General features: G+C 35.0%; 3 protein-coding genes across 7 annotated transcripts in view; 2 read left to right on the forward strand and 1 right to left on the reverse strand.

Annotated features, from left to right (window-relative positions):
• Positions 1–24,191, forward strand: part of HSPA4L (heat shock protein family A (Hsp70) member 4 like) — a 52,294-nt gene that overhangs the window by 24,641 nt on the left and 3,462 nt on the right. For 4 of the 5 annotated variants that reach the window (XM_054683367.1, XM_063809837.1, XM_016952174.4 and 1 more), the window contains 7 exons: positions 1,600–1,733; positions 5,006–5,205; positions 11,890–11,988; positions 14,019–14,156; positions 16,359–16,484; positions 17,111–17,218; positions 20,898–21,017. In XM_054683367.1, coding sequence (XP_054539342.1) covers positions 1,600–1,733; positions 5,006–5,205; positions 11,890–11,988; positions 14,019–14,156; positions 16,359–16,484; positions 17,111–17,218; positions 20,898–21,017 — 925 coding nt within the window. Of the gene's footprint in view, positions 1–1,599; positions 1,734–5,005; positions 5,206–11,889; positions 11,989–14,018; positions 14,157–16,358; positions 16,485–17,110; positions 17,219–20,897; positions 21,217–24,191 lie in introns of all 5 variants that reach the window. The other variant, XR_010156694.1, reaches the window with a different exon arrangement.
• On the forward strand, positions 2,765–3,175 carry LOC112208966 (SOSS complex subunit C). Its single transcript, XM_063809841.1, has one exon. It carries the CDS (start codon positions 2,862–2,864, stop codon positions 3,084–3,086), a length of 225 nt encoding a protein of 74 aa, XP_063665911.1. The 5' UTR covers positions 2,765–2,861; the 3' UTR covers positions 3,087–3,175.
• LOC129143766 (large ribosomal subunit protein eL21-like) lies at positions 6,273–6,828 on the reverse strand. Its single transcript, XM_063809840.1, has one exon. The coding sequence runs from the start codon at positions 6,768–6,770 to the stop codon at positions 6,288–6,290; it is 483 nt and encodes a 160-aa protein (XP_063665910.1). The 5' UTR covers positions 6,771–6,828; the 3' UTR covers positions 6,273–6,287.

The following is a 24,191-nucleotide window of genomic DNA, read 5'->3' on the forward strand; positions in this document are numbered from 1 at the left end:
AGCAGTGTAGGAATGGAATTGTTTAGCCAAAGAATATGCACATTATTTTGAGTAATATTTGCAAATTATTCACTAAAAGGATACTGGTTTATATTCCTATTAACTTTCATGAGATTGCCTCTTTTAGCTCATTTTCTCCTGTACTTTTAATTGAACATGCCGATATTTTAAAAAAAGCACTGTTATTAAATTAATATTTCCCTCTGTCATAAGCTACAATATTTTCATGCTTGCATTAACATTTACATTTTTTTCCATGAACTGCCCAGGATTTAGGTAGCCTGCTTCCCTACCAGAATCAAAATTTATATTTCAAATATTTTACTTGCCTGCTTTTCAGAAGTATAGCTTGTACAATGAATAATGGTGTGTTTACATTTTGAAGTTATTTTTTAAATTTTGTTCTGTGTTCTGTACATAAGTACCCCCAAGAAAATGAGATTTTTGTATACATTTCAAAAATATGGATTTTCAGCCTTATCTGAATGTCTTGCAAAAGATTTTAATGGCATGTGTTAATGTCAGTTTTTTTCTTTTTAAATAATTTTTCACCTGTCTGCCCCAGATAATGTCAATTTTGAGGCAAGAATCATTATTCTATAAAATTTAATTTCAGTTTCAAGGTATAAGTGATCCAGAAAAAAATTGTAAGAAAACGTATGGGGAGCTAAATTGAAAAGTAAATATAGCCTAATGACTACAAAAAGAAAGTAGAAGGTATTGGTAGTTTCTTGAAAACTAGGATAGAGTAAGAAGTTTGTGGATTCAAGATTTTAAAATCTTCCATACTTATAGTAATAGGATGATATATAGTATTAAAGATTGGTTTCTGGGCCACTATAACAAATAGTCATAAACTGTTTCTGTTAAACAATTCAAGGAATAGGAATTGCTATGTAGGTTTTAAAAACTCCCTGTACTGGAGGGGTAAAATGCTGCAAAGGACATTGTTGTATCAACTGAAAAAAAGATGGAAATATGAATAGTAAAGCATCAGAGAATATCCCTATTAGGATGCACACTGACGTTTTTAGGGGTAAAGCACCATAATGTATGTATAACCCTCGGTTGGTTCAGGAAAAATATATACAGAAAGTGTGTGCACTCAGATGATGAAACAAATGGAGTAAAGTAGCAAATCTAGGTAAAAGATATACAAGTGTTCCTTGTCCTATTTTTAATTTTGCACCTTTTCATAGGTTTAAAATTATTTGCAAACAAAAGTTTCTATTAAAGGTAGCCAGAATTAAAAGGGTAATAGGTGGCAAGTATTTTAGAAGTTAATGGGTAGGACTTGGCCCTCAGATGTGAGGGAAAAAAACCATACACATTGGCCTTAAAATATACATATTCTCAGGTAATTTTTCTCTTTTTAATAGTATACAGTTGTCTGTTATTATGATAGACATTATGAAAACTTTGAGCCATAAATCTGTTGCAATGCATGTTTAGAGCAAAATCAGTAATTGTTTTTTCTTTTTATTTGTGCAGAGATTTTTGCAGTTGCTGCTAATGAATTAAGAATGAAATGGATTCAGTAAATAGGTTCATAGGCAACTTTCTATTTGTTTCTAAGTGAGTTCTTTCCCTCCATTTTAGGGAATGTGAAGTTTTCTGTAAGAACCATCCTGCCCCATTCTCAAAAGTCATTACTTTCCACAAGAAGGAACCATTTGAACTAGAAGCATTTTATACTAATTTACATGAAGTGCCTTATCCTGATGCAAGAATTGGTAAGATAAAAAAAAGTTCTCCATAACATTTTGGCCTTTTATAAATAATGTGTTATTTTAGAATCAAGGAAACAAATAGACATTTCAGCTAAGCCAGTATGGGACTTTTAAAGAAAGATATTTATACTCTTTTTAGAAATGTGCATTTGTAGTGCTCAGTTTATTTCTATAATGACAGCAGGGTTTACTGCAGTCGGCCCTCAGTATTCATGAGTTTGGCATCTGTACATTCAGCCAATATTAGGAAAAACAAGTGTCTGTACTGAACATGCCTAGACTTTTTTTTTCTTGTCATTACTACATGTAACAACTACTGACATACCATTTATTTTGTAGTAGGTATCATAATTAACCTAGAGATGATATAGACTTAAGAGTATTTGGGAGGTTGTATGTAGGTTATACACAAAATACTATGTCATTTTTTTTAATAAGGGACTTGACTACCAGAGGATTGCTTGAGCCCAGGAGTTGAAGACTAGCCTGGGCAGTATAGTGAGACCCCATTTCACTCACATGCAAAATGATGTATAAAAGGTTCTTCCATCCTCAGAGAGACCTGGGACCAATCCTCAATGGATACTGAGGGGACAGCTATATTTCTAATTCATTTTTACTTCTATATTTAAAATGCTGTGCAAAAATTAGCTGGGTGTGGTGGCACACACTTGTAATCTCAGCTACTCAGGAGGCTGAGGCAGGAGAATTGCTCGAACCCAGGAGGCAGAGGCTGCAGTGAACTGAGATTATGCCACTGCACTCCAGCCTAGGCGACACAGTGAGACTCCCTCTATCAAAATAAAATGCTCTGTAACTGTCCTGAAAGGTTTGTGTGATAATTATTTTTTACTGAAAAACTTAACTTTAATTGGTATATTCTAATTTTAAACTTAATGTTTACTGGCAACAACTAGAATGACTATTACTGGATTAATATGAAGGTGAGGGCGATTGGAAGGTGAGGCGGTCCCGGAGTTCTTGCATCCCAGGTGATTGTGAAGTGCTCACCATTTGCCACTGCACATAATTGAAACAAAATAGGAAAATTGCAGCAAACTCTTCAGGACAAGGTTTTCAAAACAAGTTGCAATCTTGGCAGAACTGGACAAAGAGAAAAGAAGACTACTTATGCAGAACCAGTCTTCAACAAATCATCCTGGAGCTAGCATTGCACTCTCGAGACCCTGTCTTAATAAGGACTTCTGGGATCACGCTGAGCCGCAGTATATTGCAGCCCAGCAGAAGGCAGCTTTGCAGCATGCTCATGCACATTCATTTGGATACTTCATAACTCAAGACTCTGCATTTGGGAACCTGATTCTTCCTGTTTTACCTCACCTTGACCCAGAATGAAGAAAATATTTGTGATGGAAAAGAGACTTTGTAATATCAAATGCCAAAGCTACTGTCATTCAGTGCTAGATGAACTGTGACTTTCAAAATTTTGGTGAACTTTGATATTTTTTGTTTGTTAAAGGAATGTGTAAGTGAAAGCAGAAAGAAGGGTAACCAGGATGATGAGAGCTGTGGAGGCTGTATTGTCCAAGGAATTGATTATGTACCGTAACTGTAACTTTTTTGTAATGCTGTTTAACAGTAATCAGACTCTGAACTGGATGGTCACAAAAACATTCCCCAACCCCTAGCAAGTTTGACTGAATATATCATGTCCACAGTAGATTTCCAAGAATCATTTATAGTACTTAACTTTAAAGAAACAAGAGTACTTTTAAAAAATGAACCAATAAGCTTAAATCTGTTACATCCATATTTGCTGTTTATAGGATTGGTGTCAGTGTACCTTTTGAGTTTACAGTCAACATGTATCATCCTAAAATATTATTTCTGAACTCATAACTACTTCCCCCTTTCTCACTTTAAAACAAACCCCAAGAATAAATTACTAACCAGTCTTAACCATCTTCTATAAACATATTCCCTTATAAATGATGTGACTAAATGCAATTAAAAATAATAGAAAAAAAAGGAAAGTGAGAATAGGAGATTGTAATATCCATTTTAACTGAGTGAACTTTTCAGAAGATATAAAATGAAATTACAACATTTAAAAGGATTTTCAAATTTTAAATTTTTTTCTATGTACTGCTTTATAGACTAAGAAGGGGACAGCACAAATATTATAAATATTTCAAGGATATTATATAAAGCAGTAAAATTATTGAACATTATATTAGTTTGCTAGGGCTGCTATAACAAAGTACCACAGGCTAGGTGGCTTAAACAGTAGAAATTTGTTGTCTCATTTCTGGAGGTTAGAAGTCTGAAGTCAAGGTATCTCCAAATACAGTCACATCTGAGCATGGTGGCTCATGCCTGTAATCCTAGCACTTTGGAAGGCTGAGGCAGGAGGATTGCTTGAGCCCAGGAGTTCAAGACCAGCCTGGGCAACATAGTGAGACCTAATCTGTACTAAAAATCAGAAAAATTAGCTAGACATGGTACCATGCACCTGTAGTCCCCGCTACTTGAACGCTGAGGTGGGAGGATTGCTTGAGCCTGGGAGTTTGAGGCTGCAGTGACCTATGATCATGCCACTGCACTACAGCCTGGATAACAGAGTGAAACTGTGTCTCAAAACAAAACACACATAGTCATGTTCTGAGGTACTAAGCACAGTGTGGGAGCAGGTGGGGGGCAAAATTTAACCCATAAAAAAGTCATCCAAGTTTTTTACTACCTGATTTTACTGCCTAATGTTCTCTCTTCTATAGATAATATATATATGAGATTTCTTTAGAGAAATAAAACATCAGTAGATTTCTTAAAGCATTGATAATGATCTCTGCAGGTATTTTGCTATAGGAAAAATAAAAATTGGAATTGCTTTATTTATGAATTACCAAGATGATTATGATTTGTAAAGCTTATATCAAAAAAAATCTATTTTGTTTTCAAATTCAGAAAGTGAATCTTGTTATTTTGGTTTTAGAATAGCAGTATTATGAGATAACTTACTGCCTTTGAATCAAATTGTCCATGGTTAAATTCCCAGTGCTTTTTTTTTTTTTCCTAGCATTGATGATTTTGAGCAGGTTACTTAAGCTTCCTGAGACTTAATAACAGGTTTGTTATGGTTTATAAAAGATAATCTGGGGGAAGTACCTGCCCCATAGTGATCAATCAGGATATGATCATAATTATTGCCAAGATGATTATTTGCCAACATCTTAAAGATGATAGCCAAATTATTCAATGAATTGAATAAGTTAATCTGAGGCTCACATACTGATTGGAGTTCTTTTTTCCTTAAGGGAGCTTCACTATTCAGAATGTTTTTCCACAGTCTGATGGTGATAATTCCAAAGTGAAGGTTAAAGTTCGTGTTAACATCCATGGAATCTTCGGTGTGGCTAGCGCATCAGTAATTGAGAAGCAAAATTTGGAAGGCGATCACAGTGATGCTTCAATGGAGACAGAAACTTCATTTAAAAATGAAAACAAAGATAATATGGTATGTAGAAATTCTTTCTCAATGTTCTTGTAATAGATAGTGTATACAGTATATCTTAATCATAACTGGGACTTTAATAGTTGAATACAGTACTCTCTGAGGTTTTGCTTTGATTTTCTGCTGTGGGAATCTGTGTAAAGTCTTTTGATAAAAGCATTAAGGAATAATACTATTTTCAATGCTTTACATCTTTCACGTTGTCACATACTTTTTAAGAGTTTGGTGCATCTTTCATAGTATTACATGGAGCAGATGAACCTGGAATTCTTTCCTAAGTTCTTAACTTCCATTAAAACATGTATTTTATTATGGCTAGATTTTTAGCTTACAGATAAAACCACTTCAGAATGATAAATTTTGAACTATACATTCTTTTTAGATTGAAAATACATGCTTAATAAATAATTTTTCAGGGTTTATTTGGGGGACATCTGAGACAGTTAAGCAGAGGAATGTGCTGTACATTCAGTAATGTTAAAGTACAGATTTTTGGCCGGGCGCAGTAGCTCACGCCTGTAATCGCAGCACTTTGGGAGGCCAAGGCGGGTGGATCACGAGGTCAGGAGATCGAGACCATCCTGGCTAACACAATGAAACCCCGTCTCCGCTAAAAATACAAAAAATTAGCCGGGCGTGGTGGCAGGTACCTGTAGTCCCAGCTACTCAGGAGGCTGAGGCAGGAGAATGGAGTGAACCCGGGAGGCAGAGTTTGCAGTGAGCCAAGATCGCACCACTGCACTCCAGCCTGGGTGATAGAGCGAGACTCCATCTCAAAAAAAAAAAAACAAAAACAAAAACAGATTTTTTAACTTTATTAAAGAGTTATGTGACCTGAATTTACTGTGGGGATACTATAGATGAAGGAATCTTAGGAGAACTTTATTGTATTTAATTACACAACGTTTTCATCTTTTTATGTGTGCTCTTCATGAATTATTTTTGTGCATTATTTTTAATGGCATTAGATTTTTTGTCTAATTACAATTGGAAGTCTGCCCTAGATTTTTTGTTTGTTTGCTTTTGTTTTGTTTTGTTTTGTTTTTGTAGCCCAGAGGTCCTTTATTTTTTTTTTTTAACACCTATTATGCCATGAATTCATAGGGAATAGGTTCCAGCAGCTCAGGCTCCTTCCCATTGATTCTCACAAAGTGTGCTGCTCTGGGTGGAGCAGGCTGGCGCTTTAGTTGAACCCAGGTACCTTTCTCTTTGGCTTCTTTCTTTTTCTGATCATTTTCCTTCACACGTTTCAGGAAGCTATCTCGGCTCTTAGAGTGCTTAATGTGCTCAATACGCACATTAATTCTCTTGGCAAGAATCTTGCCCTTAACTTGTTTGTTTACAACAATGCCAACAGCATGCTGGGTAACATTGTAGACTCTTCTAGTTTTGCCATGGTAACACTTGTGGGGCATTCCTTTTTGAACAGTACCCATTCCCTTGATGTCTACAATATCACCTTTCTTATAGATTCGCATATATGTGGCCAAAGGAACAACTCCATGTTTTCTAAAAGGCCTAGAGAACATATATCGGGTGCCTCTCCTCTTTCCCTTTGTGTTCGTCATTTTGGCGAATTACTGGAAGATGGCGGTTCCGGCCGAAAGGCGATTTTCTTTTATTCTATTTTAAGACAGTTTCTCCCTTTTTTTAAGGTTGCTTTTTGTTTTTATTAATAATTACTATGCATCTTTCTTCCAAATTGATCAGAATTCAACCACTAGACTTTAAACTACTTCATGTAAGGACTGTGGCTTTTTCTTTCAATCTTTCCATGTATCATTTTGTAATCGCTTTCTTATTTGAATTGAGGAAGAGGAAATGTCTTTATCTGTTAGTGAAGGTACAGTTTTTCATAAATTAACATAATAATTGGTGAAAAGTTAATATTTCAAATTATAATCCACAATAACTTAGATATGTAAATTTAATCCATTAAGATTTATTTTTACTGAAATTGAAAGTGCTTTGTATGCCTTCTAAGACCAGGTGTTTATAATCATTTATCTATTTTGTTGTTGTTGTTGTTTGAGACAGTCTCGCTGTGTTGCCCAGGCTGGAGTGCAGTGGCGCAATCTCGGCCCACTACAACCTCTGCCTCCTGGGTTCAAGTGATTCTCCTGCCTCAGACTCCCAAGTAGCTGGGACTACAGGCATGTGCCACCACGCCCAGCTAATTTTTTTTGTATTTTTAGTGGAGACGGGGTTTCACTGTGTTAGCCGGGATGGTCTTGATCTCCTGACCTCCTGATCCATCCAACTCGGCCTCCCAAAGTGCTGGGATTACAGGTGTGAGCCACTGCGCCCGGCTCATTTATCTTTTTTTAAGTATTTCTGCTGAGACCTTTAATTTTCTTTATATAATATTAGTGAATCCTGGGAACTGAAAATACAACAAGAATATTATGGTACCCATCTTGTACTTCCCCTGGCAGTTCTTATTTGCTGCTTCTGTTTGTCTGTGAGCTGGAAATTCAGTTAACCAAGCTTTAAAGGATGATTTCTGTATGTGAACTAAGTGGGTTCACCTGTGAATAAAGTGCATGGATTTATGGTATCTGCTTTGGTTACTCAGAGACTTACCTGCTTATGATAGTTTTTGGCTTGCTAGAACATTTGCAGGCAGTTGAGGTTCCCATACAAGGAATTTCTAGATAGGTGATGTGTTCCTTAATATTTCTTTTACAATGTATGTAATCAAAAGAAAAAAGGTAGCTAACATTATGGATCATATACTTGGCATTGTTGGTGAGCACATTCATATATGTATTATCTTTTTTTAAAAATTTTTTTTGAGCCACCATGCCCAGCCTAAATCTTTTAAATCCCTACTACAGCTAATATAATAAATATTGAATAAATTGTAGTTTATTTCCTTTTCCTTGCTAATAAAAGCGATGATGCTGAATACACTGTGTTGAAAATATTCTGTGCACTTTTTACTTTTTTTTTTGAGACGGAGTCTCGCTCTGTCGCCCAGGCTGGAGTGCAGTGGCACAATCTCGGCTCGTTGCAACCTCCACCTCCCGGGTTCAAGCAGTTCTCCTGCCTCAGCCTTCTAATAGCTGAGATTACAGGCACACGCCACCACGCCTGGCAGATTTTTGTATTTTTAGAAGAGATGGGATTTCACCATGTTGGTCAGGCTGGTCTCAAACTCCTGACCTTGTGATCCACCAGCCTCTACCTCCCAAAGTGCTGGGATTACAGGCGTGAGCCACCGTGCCCGGCCTGTGCACTTTTTAAAGGTTCTCTCTAGGATTTTTCTCTTTAATTCTGTATTTGGAAGTTTAAAGACTTAAATACCATTATAAAGTAGTCTCCCCTTCCCCTCAAAAAAGTGAACCAATTCAAAGACTCTGGAAGCTAATTGTTTAAATTTCAAGGGGTGGAATAATAAGATAATAAGTTCTTCTTTTTACTCTATCCTAGCTGATGGTATTGCTGGCTCTGAGGTAGATAAAGAGGCCCAGACATAAACCAGTGAACATCAGCAGGAGCCTTTTTTTTTTCTATGAGGGTCAGTTTATGAAAGACTATTTTGTATGTGTTATTTTCTAATTCAAAATTAAAATAGCATTGATTTTCCAGAAAAATCACAATAGAGCTTGCTGACTTCAATATAATGATGTGTGAGAAAATTGACACCTCTCTTGTAGGTATAATTTAATACAGGGGCATATTAAGAAATTACCACATCAAGCCCTGAGTACTTATTAAGAAATTACCACATCAGGCTCCGGGTACTTACTAAGAAATTACCATATCAAGCCCCGGGTACTTTGGTTTGTGCCTATAGTTACAGCTACTCAGGACGCTGGGGCCGGAGTTTGAGTCCAGCCTGGAAAACATAGTCTGCAAAAAAAAAAAAAATTATCACATCTTAAACTATATCACAAAACCCAGGGATCAAAGAAACTATATGCTATTCATCTTACTAATGTACCACAGTTTATTTCCCAATTGTTGACCATTTGGGTTCTTTATCTTTTTATTTACTTCTATTTATTTTTTTAATTCCACATATTTGCTTATGTGTAGCCAGGACTCTTCTATGCACTAGGGATACAGTGATTAAACAAGATTGAAAAGGTTGCCACCCATCTATAACTTACAGTCTAGTGGGAGAGGACAGGCATGAAGCAAAAAGATAGCATATAAATATAAAGGAAGTTAATGGGGATGCATAGTGGGAATTATGTGATAGTGATGAGGAAACCACTTAGGAAGGAACAGGTAAGCTAGTCTGAAAGATGCAAAAGGCAGCTTAAGGGTAAGGAGTAGATAGGTAGTTGTCCAGGCAGAGTGAATAACAAATAGGCACTGAGACAGGAAGGCCTTCTTTTTCGTTGTTGTAACAAATAGAAGAGTGGTTGGTGTATAGGATATAGGTGTGGAGAATGGGGGAATAGCAGGAAAAAAAATGAAATTGAGAGGGTAAATCAAGCGACAAATCGGGTAAAACCTTAAAGTTCATGGTAGTATCTAGATTTCTTTCTTAAGTGCTTTATGTTTATTTAGCAAATAGCTATGAGTACCTAAAATGTGTGCTTGGTCATAGCAGCAAACAGAAAGATGGTTTCAACTCCCATGGAGTTTAAAATCTATCAGGGAAGTCAGAGTCTAGAGGCACTTCCATTAATTATCCCACTATTGATAATATTTCTATAAACATCTTAAAATCATTTTAAAGAATTAACAGTTTATTACCACTTCATATCCATTTTAAGATGTGTAATTTTCTGCTTTTAAATATATCTTAGTCTTGCAAATGATAACATCTTATATTTGCTGTTGATCATGGCAATAGTCATGAGATACTTCTCATCACCTGTGCATCTGTGAACTCGGTTGTAATTCCTAGTGGCATGACTAGATAGTTGGCAACCTCTTGACATTTTAGTGAACAAACCATTTAAGGAGCATTCAAGGAAGGAATACGAGTCCTGGTTGGTTGAAAACAGGTTGTGATAAAGATACAGTCATAAGTCTTGTAGAATAGGTGTTAGTGGCTTGTAAGAAAACACTAGAGGCTATATTAGAGCAACTTTTAAACAAATGCTGGGTCATTTATACTCCTGATGACACACAGAGTGATATTGTATAGAAATATACATTAACAACTGGATTAAGTGATTCAGAAGAGTTGGATTCTGAATGTGAAGAAATTTTAGAAATAACTACTTAATCTGGTTTATTTTCCTTTTCTCTGTGAAAGATATAAATATATAAACAATAGAAGAGCTCTTTCAATAAATATAAAAATTCTAAGTGATAAGGCATTGTGACCATTTAGCATTTTTTTCTGAGTAATACAAAAATTAGAGTTAATAACTCAACACTTTATCACTTTTTTCACCTATCTTACCTATCAACAGGGTTGGGGAGGTTGTAAGGTAGGGCAGGGGAGTTGAAATATCAAAAATAATTGATTTTTTTTAAATTTGAGACAGAGTCTTGCTCTGTCATCCAGTTTGGAGTGCAGTGGCACAATCTCAGCTCACTGCAACCTCCGCCTCCCGGGTTCAAGCAGTTCTCCGGCCTCAGCCTCCTGAGTAGCTAGGATTACAGGCGTGCACCACCAAGCCTGGCTAATTTTTGTATTTTTAGTAGAGACGGGGTTTCACCGTGTTGGTCAGGCTGGTCTTGAACTCCTGACCTAGTGATCTGCCTGCCTTGGCCTCCCGAAGAATAATTGATCTTTTAACTACAAAAAAAAAAAATTAGCTCCTCTTTGGCAGAAATAAGCTTTTATTCAAGATAGCTTTCTGGGTATTACAGATTTGCTTAATTCTAGATGTAGTTGAAGACCTAACTTATGCTGATTCCTACATTTCAAGCTTTCTTCAGGAGGATGGTGACAGATAGGATTAAGAAGGTGACCAAAAAAATCTATTATATATATGGGATTATTTGCCAAGTGGAGAGTTCATTTTGGAGATTTTATTGGTAGAAAGTTTGGTTTTTAGACATAAAAAAATCTTAAAAGTGTACCTTTTAATAATTTAGAAACACCCACTTTGAGTTTTGATTAATTTGATTAATTTTGATTAATTTATATCAAAACTCAAAGTGCATATTTCTAATTATTTTACATTTTACAATTTAAAGATATAGTATTGTATTTGTGTAATTCATAGATTTTGTATCTTTTTCATTTTATTTTCTTGTGTTATTTATAAACATTTTTCATATCAAGTTGAATGTTCTCTATTTTATTTATTTTTATTATACTTTAAGTTCTGGGATATATGTGCAGAACATGCAAGTTTGTTACATAGGTATACATGTGCCATGGTGGTTTGTTGCACCCATCAACCCATCATCTACATTAGGTATTTCTCGTAATGCTATCCCTCCCCTAGCCCCCCACCCTTGAATGTTCTCTTTTTTTGTAAGCTTTTGTGAATCTTGATTTGTAAATTTGGCTTGAGAACAATTTTCCACGTATTTTGCAATTACTTAGCCATAGATAAACAAGATTTATCCCATAGCATCAAATAGATCTTTTCACTTTACTTCCCTGTTAATCTGTTTATTTGTAGCAATTCTCATTTGAAAAATGAGCTTCTACTTGTTTCTACATTTTACATTTCAAAACAGGCTTGAACTCTTAAGATGCAGTTTACATTTTTAAAACGAAAAAAAGACACTGCGTATATTATCAATTATGTATTTTCTTTCTAGGATAAAATGCAGGTTGATCAAGAAGAAGAAGGGCATCAAAAATGTCATGCTGAACACACTCCAGAAGAGGAAATTGATCATACAGAAGCCAAAACAAAGGTTTGGTTTACTTTTTCTGTAGTTATGTCTTTTTGAAATTGATATTTTGAATTATTGTATTTAATGCTTTCTTTTAACGCACTTGATATTTTTGATCTTAGAATTGTGAGAGAATATAGAAAGCTGATAGCCAGAATAAATATACTTTAATGATTTATTAAGAGTTGTGTTTTTTAAAAAGGAACCCTAACAACATCAGCAAAATTACCTTTTTTGGTAGGAAAAAAGATACATTTTTCATTAACTTTTTTTTTCATCTCATGAGAACACACGGACACATAGAGGGGAACAACAAACATTGACGCTTACTGGAGGGTGGAGGGTGGAGGAGGGAGGGAGATGATCCCTCCCCTTAATGGGTACTAGGCTTAATACCTGGGTGATGAAATAATCTGTACAACAGACCCCTGTGACATGAGTGTACCTATATAACCTGCACATGTGCCCTTGAACTTAAAAGTTAAAAAAAAAAAAAGAAATTTTATCAAAGAACCCAACAATAAAATTGCCTGAATTCTTTACCTTATTTCCTTAATTCATTATTTCTCATGTTTCACCAATAACTGCATTGTATTTCTAAAGTATGAATACATAAGTTAAAATTTTAACTTTAAGTGAAAAAAATCATTTCAGAAAAATATGAGATGGAACAAGCTATATGAGGAAAACATATTAGCTGTACTCTATATCTCAGAATTAACCACTCTAATTATTTTGTTGCATATCATAAAATATTTTTCTATGTGTAAAAATTAATACTTTCAAAAATAAAATGTTAAAGGATAAATGATTTATTGAGAGTAATTATTTTTCTAAGATAGTGATTGCCAATAAGACAGAAGGGAGAGGCCCTGCCCCAGTCACCCAGATGAATGTGGTTATAACTCTTAAAGCTATCATCTTCAACAGATTTTTCTAACCTGCATAGAATTTAATCTATGCAGGTTAGCCAAATAGATTCATTTCTCAGAGATTGTAAAGATTTAGTTTTAAATCGTAGATTCTAAAGTTATTTAAAACCTGGAAACTTTTTTTCTGACTTTTTCAAAATTTTAATTGTTGAACAGCTTTATTGAGATATAGTTTATATATCATTCAAATCATCCAATTAGTTGTACAGTTTTTAGTATATTCAGTTGTGCAACCATCATCACAATTTTAGAATATTTTCATCATCCCAAAGAGAAGCCTTGTTATCTATTAGCGGTGACTTCCCATTTCCCTTCAGCCCTCTCCCTGCCAGCCACAGGGAACAGGCAATAGATTTGCCTATTGTGAACATTTCATATACGTACAGTTATACAGTGTGTACTTATTTGTGACTGGCTTTCACCAAACATAATGTTTTCAAGGTTCATCCAGGTTGTAGAATATATCAGTATTCCTTTTTATGGCCGAATAATACGGCATTGTATGAATACATACCACATTTTATTTATCCATCTATCAGTTGATAGACATTTGGGTTATTTTCACTTTTTTACTCTTATGAATAATGCTGTTATGAACAATCATGTATAAGTTTTGTGGGGGTGTGTATTTTCATTTTTCTTGGGCATATACCTAGGAATGGAATTGCTGGGTCATAATTGTTTAACATTTTTGTTAACATTGTTTTGTTAAGATTGTCATCTTGAACATTCTGAAGAACTTCCCAACTTACCAACATTCTGGAACATTCCCAATGTTCCAGAATGGCTGCAACATTTTACAATCCTGCAAACAATGTATGAGGGGTTGCAGTTTCCCCACATCCTCAACTAACACTTATTATTTTATATTTTTTAATTGTAGCCACTGTAATGGGTGAGAAGTAGCTACTCGTCTTAGTTTTGCTTTTCATTTCCAACCCAATATTTTTAATATAGAAACTAGGATTTAACATACACAGACTACAAAATAACATCAGTCTTAAGGTAGTACTTTAAAATAAATAGATCATAATCGTTTTGATTTTACTTTCTGTTTTACCTCTTAAATCTATTTTTAAGCTAATTTTAGAAATTTATACTTCTCTTTCGGATTTGCAGTCAGCTGTCTCAGACAAACAAGACCGATTAAATCAGACACTTAAAAAAGGAAAAGTCAAAAGTATTGATCTACCGATCCAGAGTAGCCTATGTAGACAACTGGGCCAAGATCTTCTCAACAGCTACATTGAAAATGAGGTATGTAAATCTGAGTTGATGCTGAAATAGGTGGTAGTTTATTCTGAAATTTTGTAGAAGTCAATGATTATCTCCAAAATTTGGGGCACTAGTTTATAACTCCTAAGGAATTATATTAAGTAGATTACTAAACTATTTTTTACAAAATACTGAGCTGTTTTAATGCCATATGTACTGTGTAGCTGTCATCTTAGTTGTGTGAAAAACATACATTGCCTCCTCTATAGAGAAAGACTTTTCTGAAATTGATTCTTCCTTTTATTCTGTCTTTAACAATGACACCCAGCAGACCACATATGGGGAAATATTAGCTGCTCCCCTCTTCTCCTGTGTTGTCCTTAAAGATTATATCTCTGTTCAAAATGTTTTCTGACATCCATTAAAAATTTTTTTTAAAAATCTTTGTCATTCTTGACATTTTCTTACATGTTCTTTTCTATTTACATGTTTAAGTTACAGTCTCTAGAGGAAACGAGTTTTGTTTCTTTACCAGTATCTGTTTAAGAAGTAATTTATATTTTATAAGTTTACATTTAAGTGGTAGTTCCTAATTTTTACAAGCTCAGCTGGCATTAAAAGGTCAGTCTTCTGACTTTACAATGCTTGCTTTTGCAGTACCTACCTATATCATCTATTCATTAATAATTGTTAAAGGCTGCATTTTATGTGAAGCAAGCATTCCTGGAGATCCTGAATAATTTGGAATTTGTGTGTCTTGAGAAAAATTTTCCCAAAGGAATGAATTGTAGGGAAGCACAGTTTTGGCAAATTTTGTATATAAAATGAGATTTTCTTAACTTTTGAATGTCTCATTATTTTCACTTCACAAATGTGAATGCATTGTAATTTATAAAGGGATTCTTACGTTTACATGTGTTTTTATTAAAGTGAAAATTTTGCTCAAGTATTATAATCTTCAGGTTATTTCTTTGCTTTTGTTCATCATAAACTAACATCTATAAATACTTTTTATTTTTACCCTCAAACCTATGAAGTGTAGGTTCTGTTAGAGAACTACATTTTACAGGTGAGGAAACTGAGACACAAGTAGACTAAATTACCCAGGATCAGAGAATACCCTTTGGATTTGGATCCAGGTGATTGTTCTCCAAAGCTCAGTATCACAACCACTATACCATATCCACCCCCGCAAGGCTTTTATTCATTACCAGTTATGTGTCAAACATGGAACTAAATATTTTACATGAATTATCTCAACCTTATTAGCAGCCCTATGAGTTAGATGGAATTATGCTCTCTGTTTAGGATAAGAAAACTTATGTTTAGATGATTTTCCTGCTATCTCAAGATAGTAAATAGGGAACCTAGGATTTTAATCTGAGTATGTAGAATGACATAGGCTATGTTTTCTTTTGTTTTTTAACAGCTTTATTGAGATAAATTTACATATCATAATTAACCCATTTAAAGTATCCAGTGGTTTTTGGTATACTACGTTAATTTTTTTACATGAAATTTGCTATTATAACCATTTTTAAGTGTATAATTCAATGGCTTTAATTACATTCACCATACTGTGCATCCATCACCACTGTCTCTTTTCAAAACAATTCCATCACCCCAAATGTTAACTCTATAATAACTTATTTTCCTCCCTTCTCCCAGTTCCCTACTTTCTGTCTTTGCGAACTGCCTAGTTATCAATAGATAAGAATCATGTTAAGTGGGATTATACAATGCTTGTCCTTTTGTGTCTGGCTTATTTTACTTGGCATAATGACTTCAAGATTCCTTGTTTCAGCACGTATCATAACTTCATTTCTTCTTAAAATGAAGTAAAATACTACATTGTGTTTATATACTTTTTTTATTTGTTCATCTTTTAGTGCACATTTGGGTTGTTTCTACTTTTTGGCTATTGTGAATAATGCTGCAGTGAACACTGACATACAAATATCTGTTCAAGTCTCTGCTTTCAATTTTTTGTGGGTGTATCTAGGAGTGAAATTGAAATTCTGTGCTTAGCATTTTGAGGGACAGCCAAAACGTTTTCCATGGTGGCTGCAGCATTTTACATTCCTCTCAGCAATGTACAAGGGTTTCACTTTCTCCACATCCTCATGAATACTTATTTTTTTTATTGTAATCATCCTAGTGAGTGTGAAGTGGTATCTTGTGGTTTTGATTTCTATTTCCCTAATGCATATTCTTATGGCAACTAATCTGAAGCTTTTTGAATAGGGGAAGATGATCATGCAAGATAAGTTAGAGAAAGAAAGAAATGATGCTAAGAATGCCGTTGAAGAATATGTATATGATTTTAGAGACAGGCTGGGCACTGTCTATGAAAAATTCATCACTCCAGAAGTAAGTCTAAATTCTGTTAATTTTTTGTGAGGACTGTTTAAAGGTTTACTCGAGAATGCTAGTACAAATTACATAAATAAATGTACCAAATGTTGTTATTGTTGCCAATCTTGGGCCCATATGGGGAAGGTTCTTAGTTATTTTTACAAGTTGCAGAAGTATGGTGAAAAACATATTTTTGAATAAGAAGTTAGAAAATTTTGAAATTTAATATTTTATACTTGAAAAACATTCTGTCCTTCCATGATTTTTAATTTTTTATTTATTTATTTATTTGAGACAGCATCTAGCTCTGTCGCCCAGGCTGGAGTGCAGTGGCACGATTTCAGCTCACTGCAACTTCTGCTTCCCGGGCTCAAGCAGTCCTCTCACCTCACCCTCATAAGTAGATGGGAATACAGGCACATGCCATCATGCCTGGCTAATTTTTTAATTTGTTGTAGAAATATGATTTTGCCATATTGCCCAGGCTGGTCTCTTAATTCTGGGCTCAAGCGATCCTCCCACCTTGGCCTTTCAAAGTGTTGGGATTACAGGCATGAGGCACTGCACTGCACTGAGCCCAATGATGACTTTTATTTCTAAGGAAAGTATTTTTAATTAGTGTCTCTCAAATATATTACTAGGACTTGAGTAAACTGTCTGCAGTATTGGAAGACACAGAAAATTGGCTTTATGAAGACGGAGAGGACCAACCTAAACAAGTTTATGTGGATAAGCTTCAAGAACTAAAGGTACATTTTTTTAAAGTCCATGTTAGTATAAATCAGTAACTTTTTCTAAAAATTAGGGTGTAAGAGCACAGTTTATGTTCTATTAATTTTTAATTTTTTAATTGAGAGGAAAATTGTATATATTTGTGGTGTACGACATGTTTTGATTATGCACACATTGTGGAATGGCTAAGTCAAACTATTTAACAAATGCATTACCTCACATACATTTCTTTCTTTGGGGGGGAGAACACTTAAAATCTACTCTCTCAACCAATTTTCAAATATACAGTATATTGTTAAGTATGTGTGGTAACTGTGGTTACCATGATGTACAATAGATCTCTTGGACTTACTCCTCTTGTCTAATTCAAATGTTGTGTCCTTTGACCAGTAGCTCTCCATCATACCATCCCGATAACCACCAATTCTACTATCTGCTTCTAAGAGCTTACCTTTTTTAGATTCAACCTTTGAGATCATGCAGTATTTGTCTTTTTGTGCCTGGCTTATTTCACTTAGCATAATGTCCTCCAGGTTCATCTAAGTTGTCTCAAATGACAGGATTTACTTCTTTTTAAGGCTGAATAGTATTCCGTTGTATATGCATACCACGTTTTCTTTATCCATCATTTCACTGATGGACACTTAGATTGAGTCTCTATTTTGGCTATTGTGAATAATGCTGCAGTGAACATGGAGTGTAGATATCTCTTTGGCATAGTGATTTTATTTTCTTTGGATAGATACACAGTAGTGAGATTGCTAGATCTGTATGTTTTTAGTAAGTATGTGAAAAATTACTAAATCAGAAATGTATAAGAGGAAATGTTCTAATTTTAAAAGCATTTTGAGAAGCCAGCAATGCTATATAATTGAAATCAGATATTGTATAGTCATAATGTTGAAATATAAATGTTTATAGATGATCAGAGTGTTACTTTTGCACAAGCTATATATTACTGGCATGTCTTTAAGAAGTGATAAGTATATCATCTTGACCATTAAAGGAGTCACCCTCTTCTCCTGCTCCTCTGACTGTTAACTGTCTGATGTTAGGGAGTAATACCACACTGGTCTGTTGTATTTTCAGTGTCACTGCTCTTGAATTTTAACGTCCTTTCACAAATCAAGAGACTTGGCCACAAAATCTCCTTTTTTAGGTCAGTGGTGTTATTTTAGGGAAAGACCTTCCATACTTGCTACCAAATCTGGAAAAAGTACCTTAAAAGATTAAAAGTTTATATTGGGCTGGGTGCAGTGGCTCACGCCTGTAATCCCGGCACTTTGGGAGGCCGAGGCGGGCGGATCACAAAGTCAGGAGATTGAGACCATCCTGGCTAACATGGTGAAACCCTGTCTCTACTAAAAAAAAATACAAAAAATTAGCTGAGCGTGGTGGCGGGCACCTGTAGTCCCAGCTACTCTGGAGGCTGAGGCAGGAGAATGGCGTGAACCCAGGAGGTGGAGCTTGCAGTGAGCTGAGATTGCGCCACTGCACTCCAGCCTGGGCGACAGAATGAGACTCCATCTCAAAAAGAAAAACACGTTTATATTGGAAGGATGAAGGAAATTTTCAGTCATTCCTTCTTAGTATGGATCATAGCAGTTCTTTAATGTGCATATGAATTACCTGGGTGCTTATTGAAATGGAAATTTTGATTCAGTAGATACAAGGTGGGCCCACTTTTAACAAACTTCCAAGTGATGCTGATGCTGCTGGTCCCTGAACTATTCTTTGAGTAGCAAGGGATTATATAGATGCTAAATGATGACATTAACAAGGATTTTTAGAATATGGGGAAAGATGGCCCTTTACAACTTGGGACAGGCATGAGGTGGGGGAAGGTGTGCAAAAGAAGTTACTCAACTTAAAAGTAAAAGAAGTTAATACTGTGCAAAAAATTACCTTCATGCCAACAAATACTTCCAAAGGAAATAATTAGAAAACCTAAGTTTATGACAGCAAAACTAGGCTTTACCATGTCTTCTTGGTAGTTTTTAATCCCTGTCTCCCTAAAAGAAACACAAGCCAGCCAGGTGCAGTAGCTCATACCTGTAATCCCAGTGGCCCAAAGTGTCCGAGGCAGGTGTATCACCGGAGGTCAGGAGTTCCAGACCAGCCTGGCTAACATGGTGAAATCCCATTTCTACTAAAATTACAAAAAATTAGCCGGGCATGGTGGCACGCACCTGTAATCCCAGCTACTCAGGAGACTGAGGCAGGAGAATCGCTTGAACCCAGGAGGTGGAGGTTGCAGTGAGTTGAGATTGCGTCATTGCACTCCAGCTTGGGCAACAAGAGCAAAACTCCGTCTCAAAAAAAAAAAGAAAAGAAAAGAAAAAAGAAACACAAGCCAAGCAGCTGAGGCCAGTAGAAATAACTGGAAATCCCAGCAGTTCCTATTATGGATTCTTCTGCTTCAAATATGTAAGTAGCCATAGAAATGAATGTTACAGAAGTTTTCACAAGTTTTACTTTTTCTGTTTTTGAGATGGCATTTAAAAATTTAAAATGGTGGCTAGGAGCAGTGAATCACACCTGTAATGTTGGCACTTTGAGTGGCCAAGGCAGGAGAATCACTTGAAGCCAGGAGTTCAAGACCAGCCTTGAGCAACAAAGCAAGACCCCATCTCTACAAAAAAATAAATTAGCCAGGCACAGTGGTATGTGCCTGTAGTTCCAGGTTGGGAGGCTGAGGCAGAAGGATCACTTGAGCCCAGGAGTTTGAGGCTGCAGTAAGCTGTCGCCATTGCACTCCAGCCTAGGTGACAGAGCAAGACCCTGTCCCAATGAAAAAAAAAAATGCAGTACTTGCTTCCCTTTCAAAAACATTTAAACTATAAAAAGTATGACGTGAATAGACCAAATGTAGTAATGGTATCCTGGAACAGATGATAATGAACTCTGAATAAAGACTGTAGTCCAGTTAATAGTAATGCTCCAGTGGTAGTTTCTTAGTTTTGACAAATGTACCCTAAGATGCTAACATTAGAGAAAAGCATAGAGAAGCGTCTGGTGCTTGCTCTCTGTATAATTGCCTTTTAACTTTTCTGTAAATCTAAAACTGTTCTAAAATAAGCTGATTTTTATTTAAGTATATAAAGAATTTAAAAGAAAATATTTTATCCTTCTAATGTGCTCCCCTTCCCAAAACTACAGAGTCTGTTTTAACATTTAGAAACTCCTTAATCCAAGACATGTAGGGGAAAAACCTACATATACTACAGTACACATTTTACTGATTAAATGTATAAATAATATTTAGTTGATAATAATTATCAGTCCCAGTAATTATGTTGTACATAGAGGGTTATATTATGACTTTGAGTATTTGATACCAAGTTTCAAATCTACAAATTCTGCATGCAGTATAGTTTTTACAGTTTTCTTATTTTAATAGTTCTATAAAGTTTTAACACTCAGCTTTTAAGGAATTAAAGTTTTGATTGAGACATCGGATTTGAGAAGCTAAGAAGTAATCTTAATGAGTGAGAAAAAGATAAGGTGTGTGGAAGGCATCCTTGTGTAGGATTGAGGAAGTAGCTACTGTAACTTGCTTCCATACAGGAAAATAAGAGGGGATATATTTTTATCTGTCCATTTTTTCTTCCTATTTATCATCCTATAAGGGCCCTATAAAAGTTTTCTGTTAAAACTCAAAAATTTTTCTTCTTTAAAAATTTCTTATGTTAACAGAAATACGGCCAGCCTATTCAAATGAAGTACATGGAGCATGAAGAGAGACCAAAAGCCTTAAATGACTTGGGAAAAAAGATCCAACTTGTCATGAAAGTGATAGAAGCTTATAGAAACAAGGTATTGAATTCATAAAGCCAATTGGTGACGATGGCATGTGCATGGTACATAGAATGGGGCAAATCTAAAAGTTCTCAGCTACAAAGCTATAGCAGTTGTATCTATCAAATTCCAGAGACTTTGTGTACCAAACTTAAAACTTTTTTTTTTATTGGAGAATTTCACTTAAGGATTCTGATACATTTGAAATACAGTAAAGGTATGTAGCTTTCATCTTTTAGAATTTCCTGAAACTACATTATAAAATAACCCAGTGACCAAATCCATTGTTTTCTTCTTAGAGATTTCATTTTTATGTTTTTCATATAGTGAAAAAGAGGACCTCTTTGACTTTTTTTTAATTATGGGCCTCTTTGAGACTGGACTCTGCTAGCCTTTATTTTGTTTCTTGGCTTATTTTTCTTTTAGTTGCTTTTTGTCCTCCAGTCCATTAGTCATCCATAATCTCCTGTACGCTTTCTTCTTTTATGTACATATTCAAATCTATATAACCTTAATCTTTCTACTGTCAAATATGTAGTTATACAGATGATACTTCCATTTAGATATAACCATAAAATTTGAGAAAATTAAGCTTATTGTTTTGTTTCCTCTAAATCAGTAGTTATCAGACTTTTTTTAAGACAAACAATATTTTAGGCTTTGTAGTTTTTACTGTCTGTACAGCTATTCTTATCTGCCACTGTAGCACAAAAGTACCATAGACAATATGCAAACTAATGGACATGGCTGTGTTCCCAAAAACTTTATTTAAAAAATCATAAGCAGTGGCTGGATTTAGCCGATGGGACAAGTTTTTTAATCCCTACTCTAAGTAAATATTCTCTGTAATCCCTAGTTTTTGTCATTGATGTTAAACGTGCATTAGTAGAAGAGACCAGCACCAGAAATATTCAAGCATGTCAAAATAGCTTACATTTATTGTGCACGTCATGAATTTTAAGTACTTTATGTGGATTATCTCACCAGCATATATCCTATACAAAGTTAATGCTATTATCTTTATTTTACAATTAAGAAAATGGAAATACTTAAGCAACTTATTGAGGTTTACCCAAGTAGTTAATGATGGAATCAACATTCAAACCTAACCAGTCTGACATCAATATACAAATTCCCAGCAACTATACTGCTTTCCACTACACAAAATTGAGAAGAGTTACTTATTTTAGAAATAAGAGATTTTTTAGTTTTGTGAAACAAAAACTGCAGTCCAGAAAACCTAAAGGAAAAATTCAGATATTGATTGTAAATATGCCTGCTAATATCAGTGTTCAAATTGTTCTTATAGGCACAGATAGAATGTTGTAAGGATAATGAAAAAGTAAGAAGGAAGAAACAACCCAATGAAAACACCAAGAATATTTTAAATCTGGTATAATTACTAGTGTCACAGTGCTCCCCAGGCTTTAGCTGTCTTCTTCAATATGCACATTTAAGATACTATCCCAAACAAGGCAAGACTTCACTTTTGCTCGAACATTTGAGTTTTTATTATGTGCTAGGCTATTTTCTAGATGACTGAACTATATTGTCAAACAAAACATTGAACTTGTTTTTAATATGCTTCAATAGTGAAAGGTGGACAATAAATTACTGTAAGTTATGTCAGATAGTAATAAAAAGCTGCAGAAAAAGGACTGCCAGGGTTGGAAGAGGTTTGTCAGAAAGGTGTACTAATAAGGTGATATACATGTTAGGAGAGAAATGAAGAAGTGAAAACTCAAAGATGTGTGATAACTGGAAGAGAAATGCTCTAGACAAAGAACAGCAGTTGCAAAACACCAAGGGGAGAACATGTTAGAGGAACAGCAAGGTCACTGTGGTTGAAAATAGGGGTAAGTGTAGCAGTTGAGAGATCATAAATGGGTCTAGTTGGCCCTTGTAAAAGTTTGGGTTTTACTCTGAGATAGGAAGCTGTTGGAGGTTTTTGAGCACAGGAGTAATAACATTTGGCTTTTTTTTTTAAGGATCTGGAGGCAGAGAGATGGAATAAGACATTATTAGAATAATACAGCAAGAAATGATGGAGGCTTGAACCCAGATGGTAGGGTTGGGGAGCCAAGAATTGGTTAGATTTTTGCATTTATTTTGAAGGTAGACGCTTTTAAGATTTCCTGATAGATTTGATGTAAATCTATCACAAAGAAGCTGAAAATTACTCCAAGGATTTTGACCCGAAAGAATGAAGTTTCCATTTGCTGAGATGAGGAAAACTGGGAAGAGTAGGTGGGGACATAATCAGGTGTTTGAAACATAAGCATTTCAAACTTTACAAATAGAAAGTCAAAGTTGGATATAGAGTTGAGAGTTAAGGGAAGAGGTTCAGGCTAGAGATTTTTTTTTTTTTAAAGCATGTGGGTAGAGAGATGAATGAAGATGAACTGGCAAAAGAAACTTAAAAAGTGATCCATGACATAGGAAGAAATTCAAGAAAATGTGGCGACCTAGAAACTGAGTCAGATGATTGATGCATAATTTGTAATAAAAGCAGAAGGAAGATTTGGGTATCCGAGGAAGCTTTATGGGTTTTCCATTTGTTTGTTTGGGTTTTTTCTTCTTCATATATATAGCTTTATGGTTTTAAAAATGGCATCACCATCCTCCCACTTCTTTGACTTTGGAGTGTTCTTACATTCTCTTTCCCTTTATCTTCTGTGTCCAAACTGTAATCCATCAGGAGATTCTCTTTCTATATGTTCATTGCCATTTCTTTGTGATTCTGTCACTACTTATCTAAACCATGACTACTTGGTTGTGTATTACATGTGACAGCTGCAGTTTCTCTTTTTCAGAAAGAATTTTGTCATTTTTCTAATCAAGAATTTAATATGCTTTTCTATTATATATTCATAATTTTGTGTCTAGTTTGCTATATGCCTTGTTCACTTTATTTCTCCTTTACAAATTCCATTTCCTTGCAACTTCTTCCTTGGCTAAGTGCTTTCTCCATGAGTATTCCTTAGTAGTCATTCTTTCCCAAACCTGATTTCTTCAGAGAGCCTTTCCTTTTTAAACTCACACTGATCTTATCTTTTATCCCATTCTCTTCAGTTCTGTGTTATTCGTATGGGGTTTCTTCAGATGAGTACATTTGAGATAAACAGTCAATAAGAGTCTAAATTTTTAAAGTAGAAATTACTAATAAACTGGTGCTAGCTGAAAAATCATTAA

Source organism: Pan troglodytes, chromosome 3 (genome assembly GCF_028858775.2).
Source record: "Pan troglodytes isolate AG18354 chromosome 3, NHGRI_mPanTro3-v2.0_pri, whole genome shotgun sequence".
NCBI lineage: Eukaryota > Metazoa > Chordata > Mammalia > Primates > Hominidae > Pan > Pan troglodytes.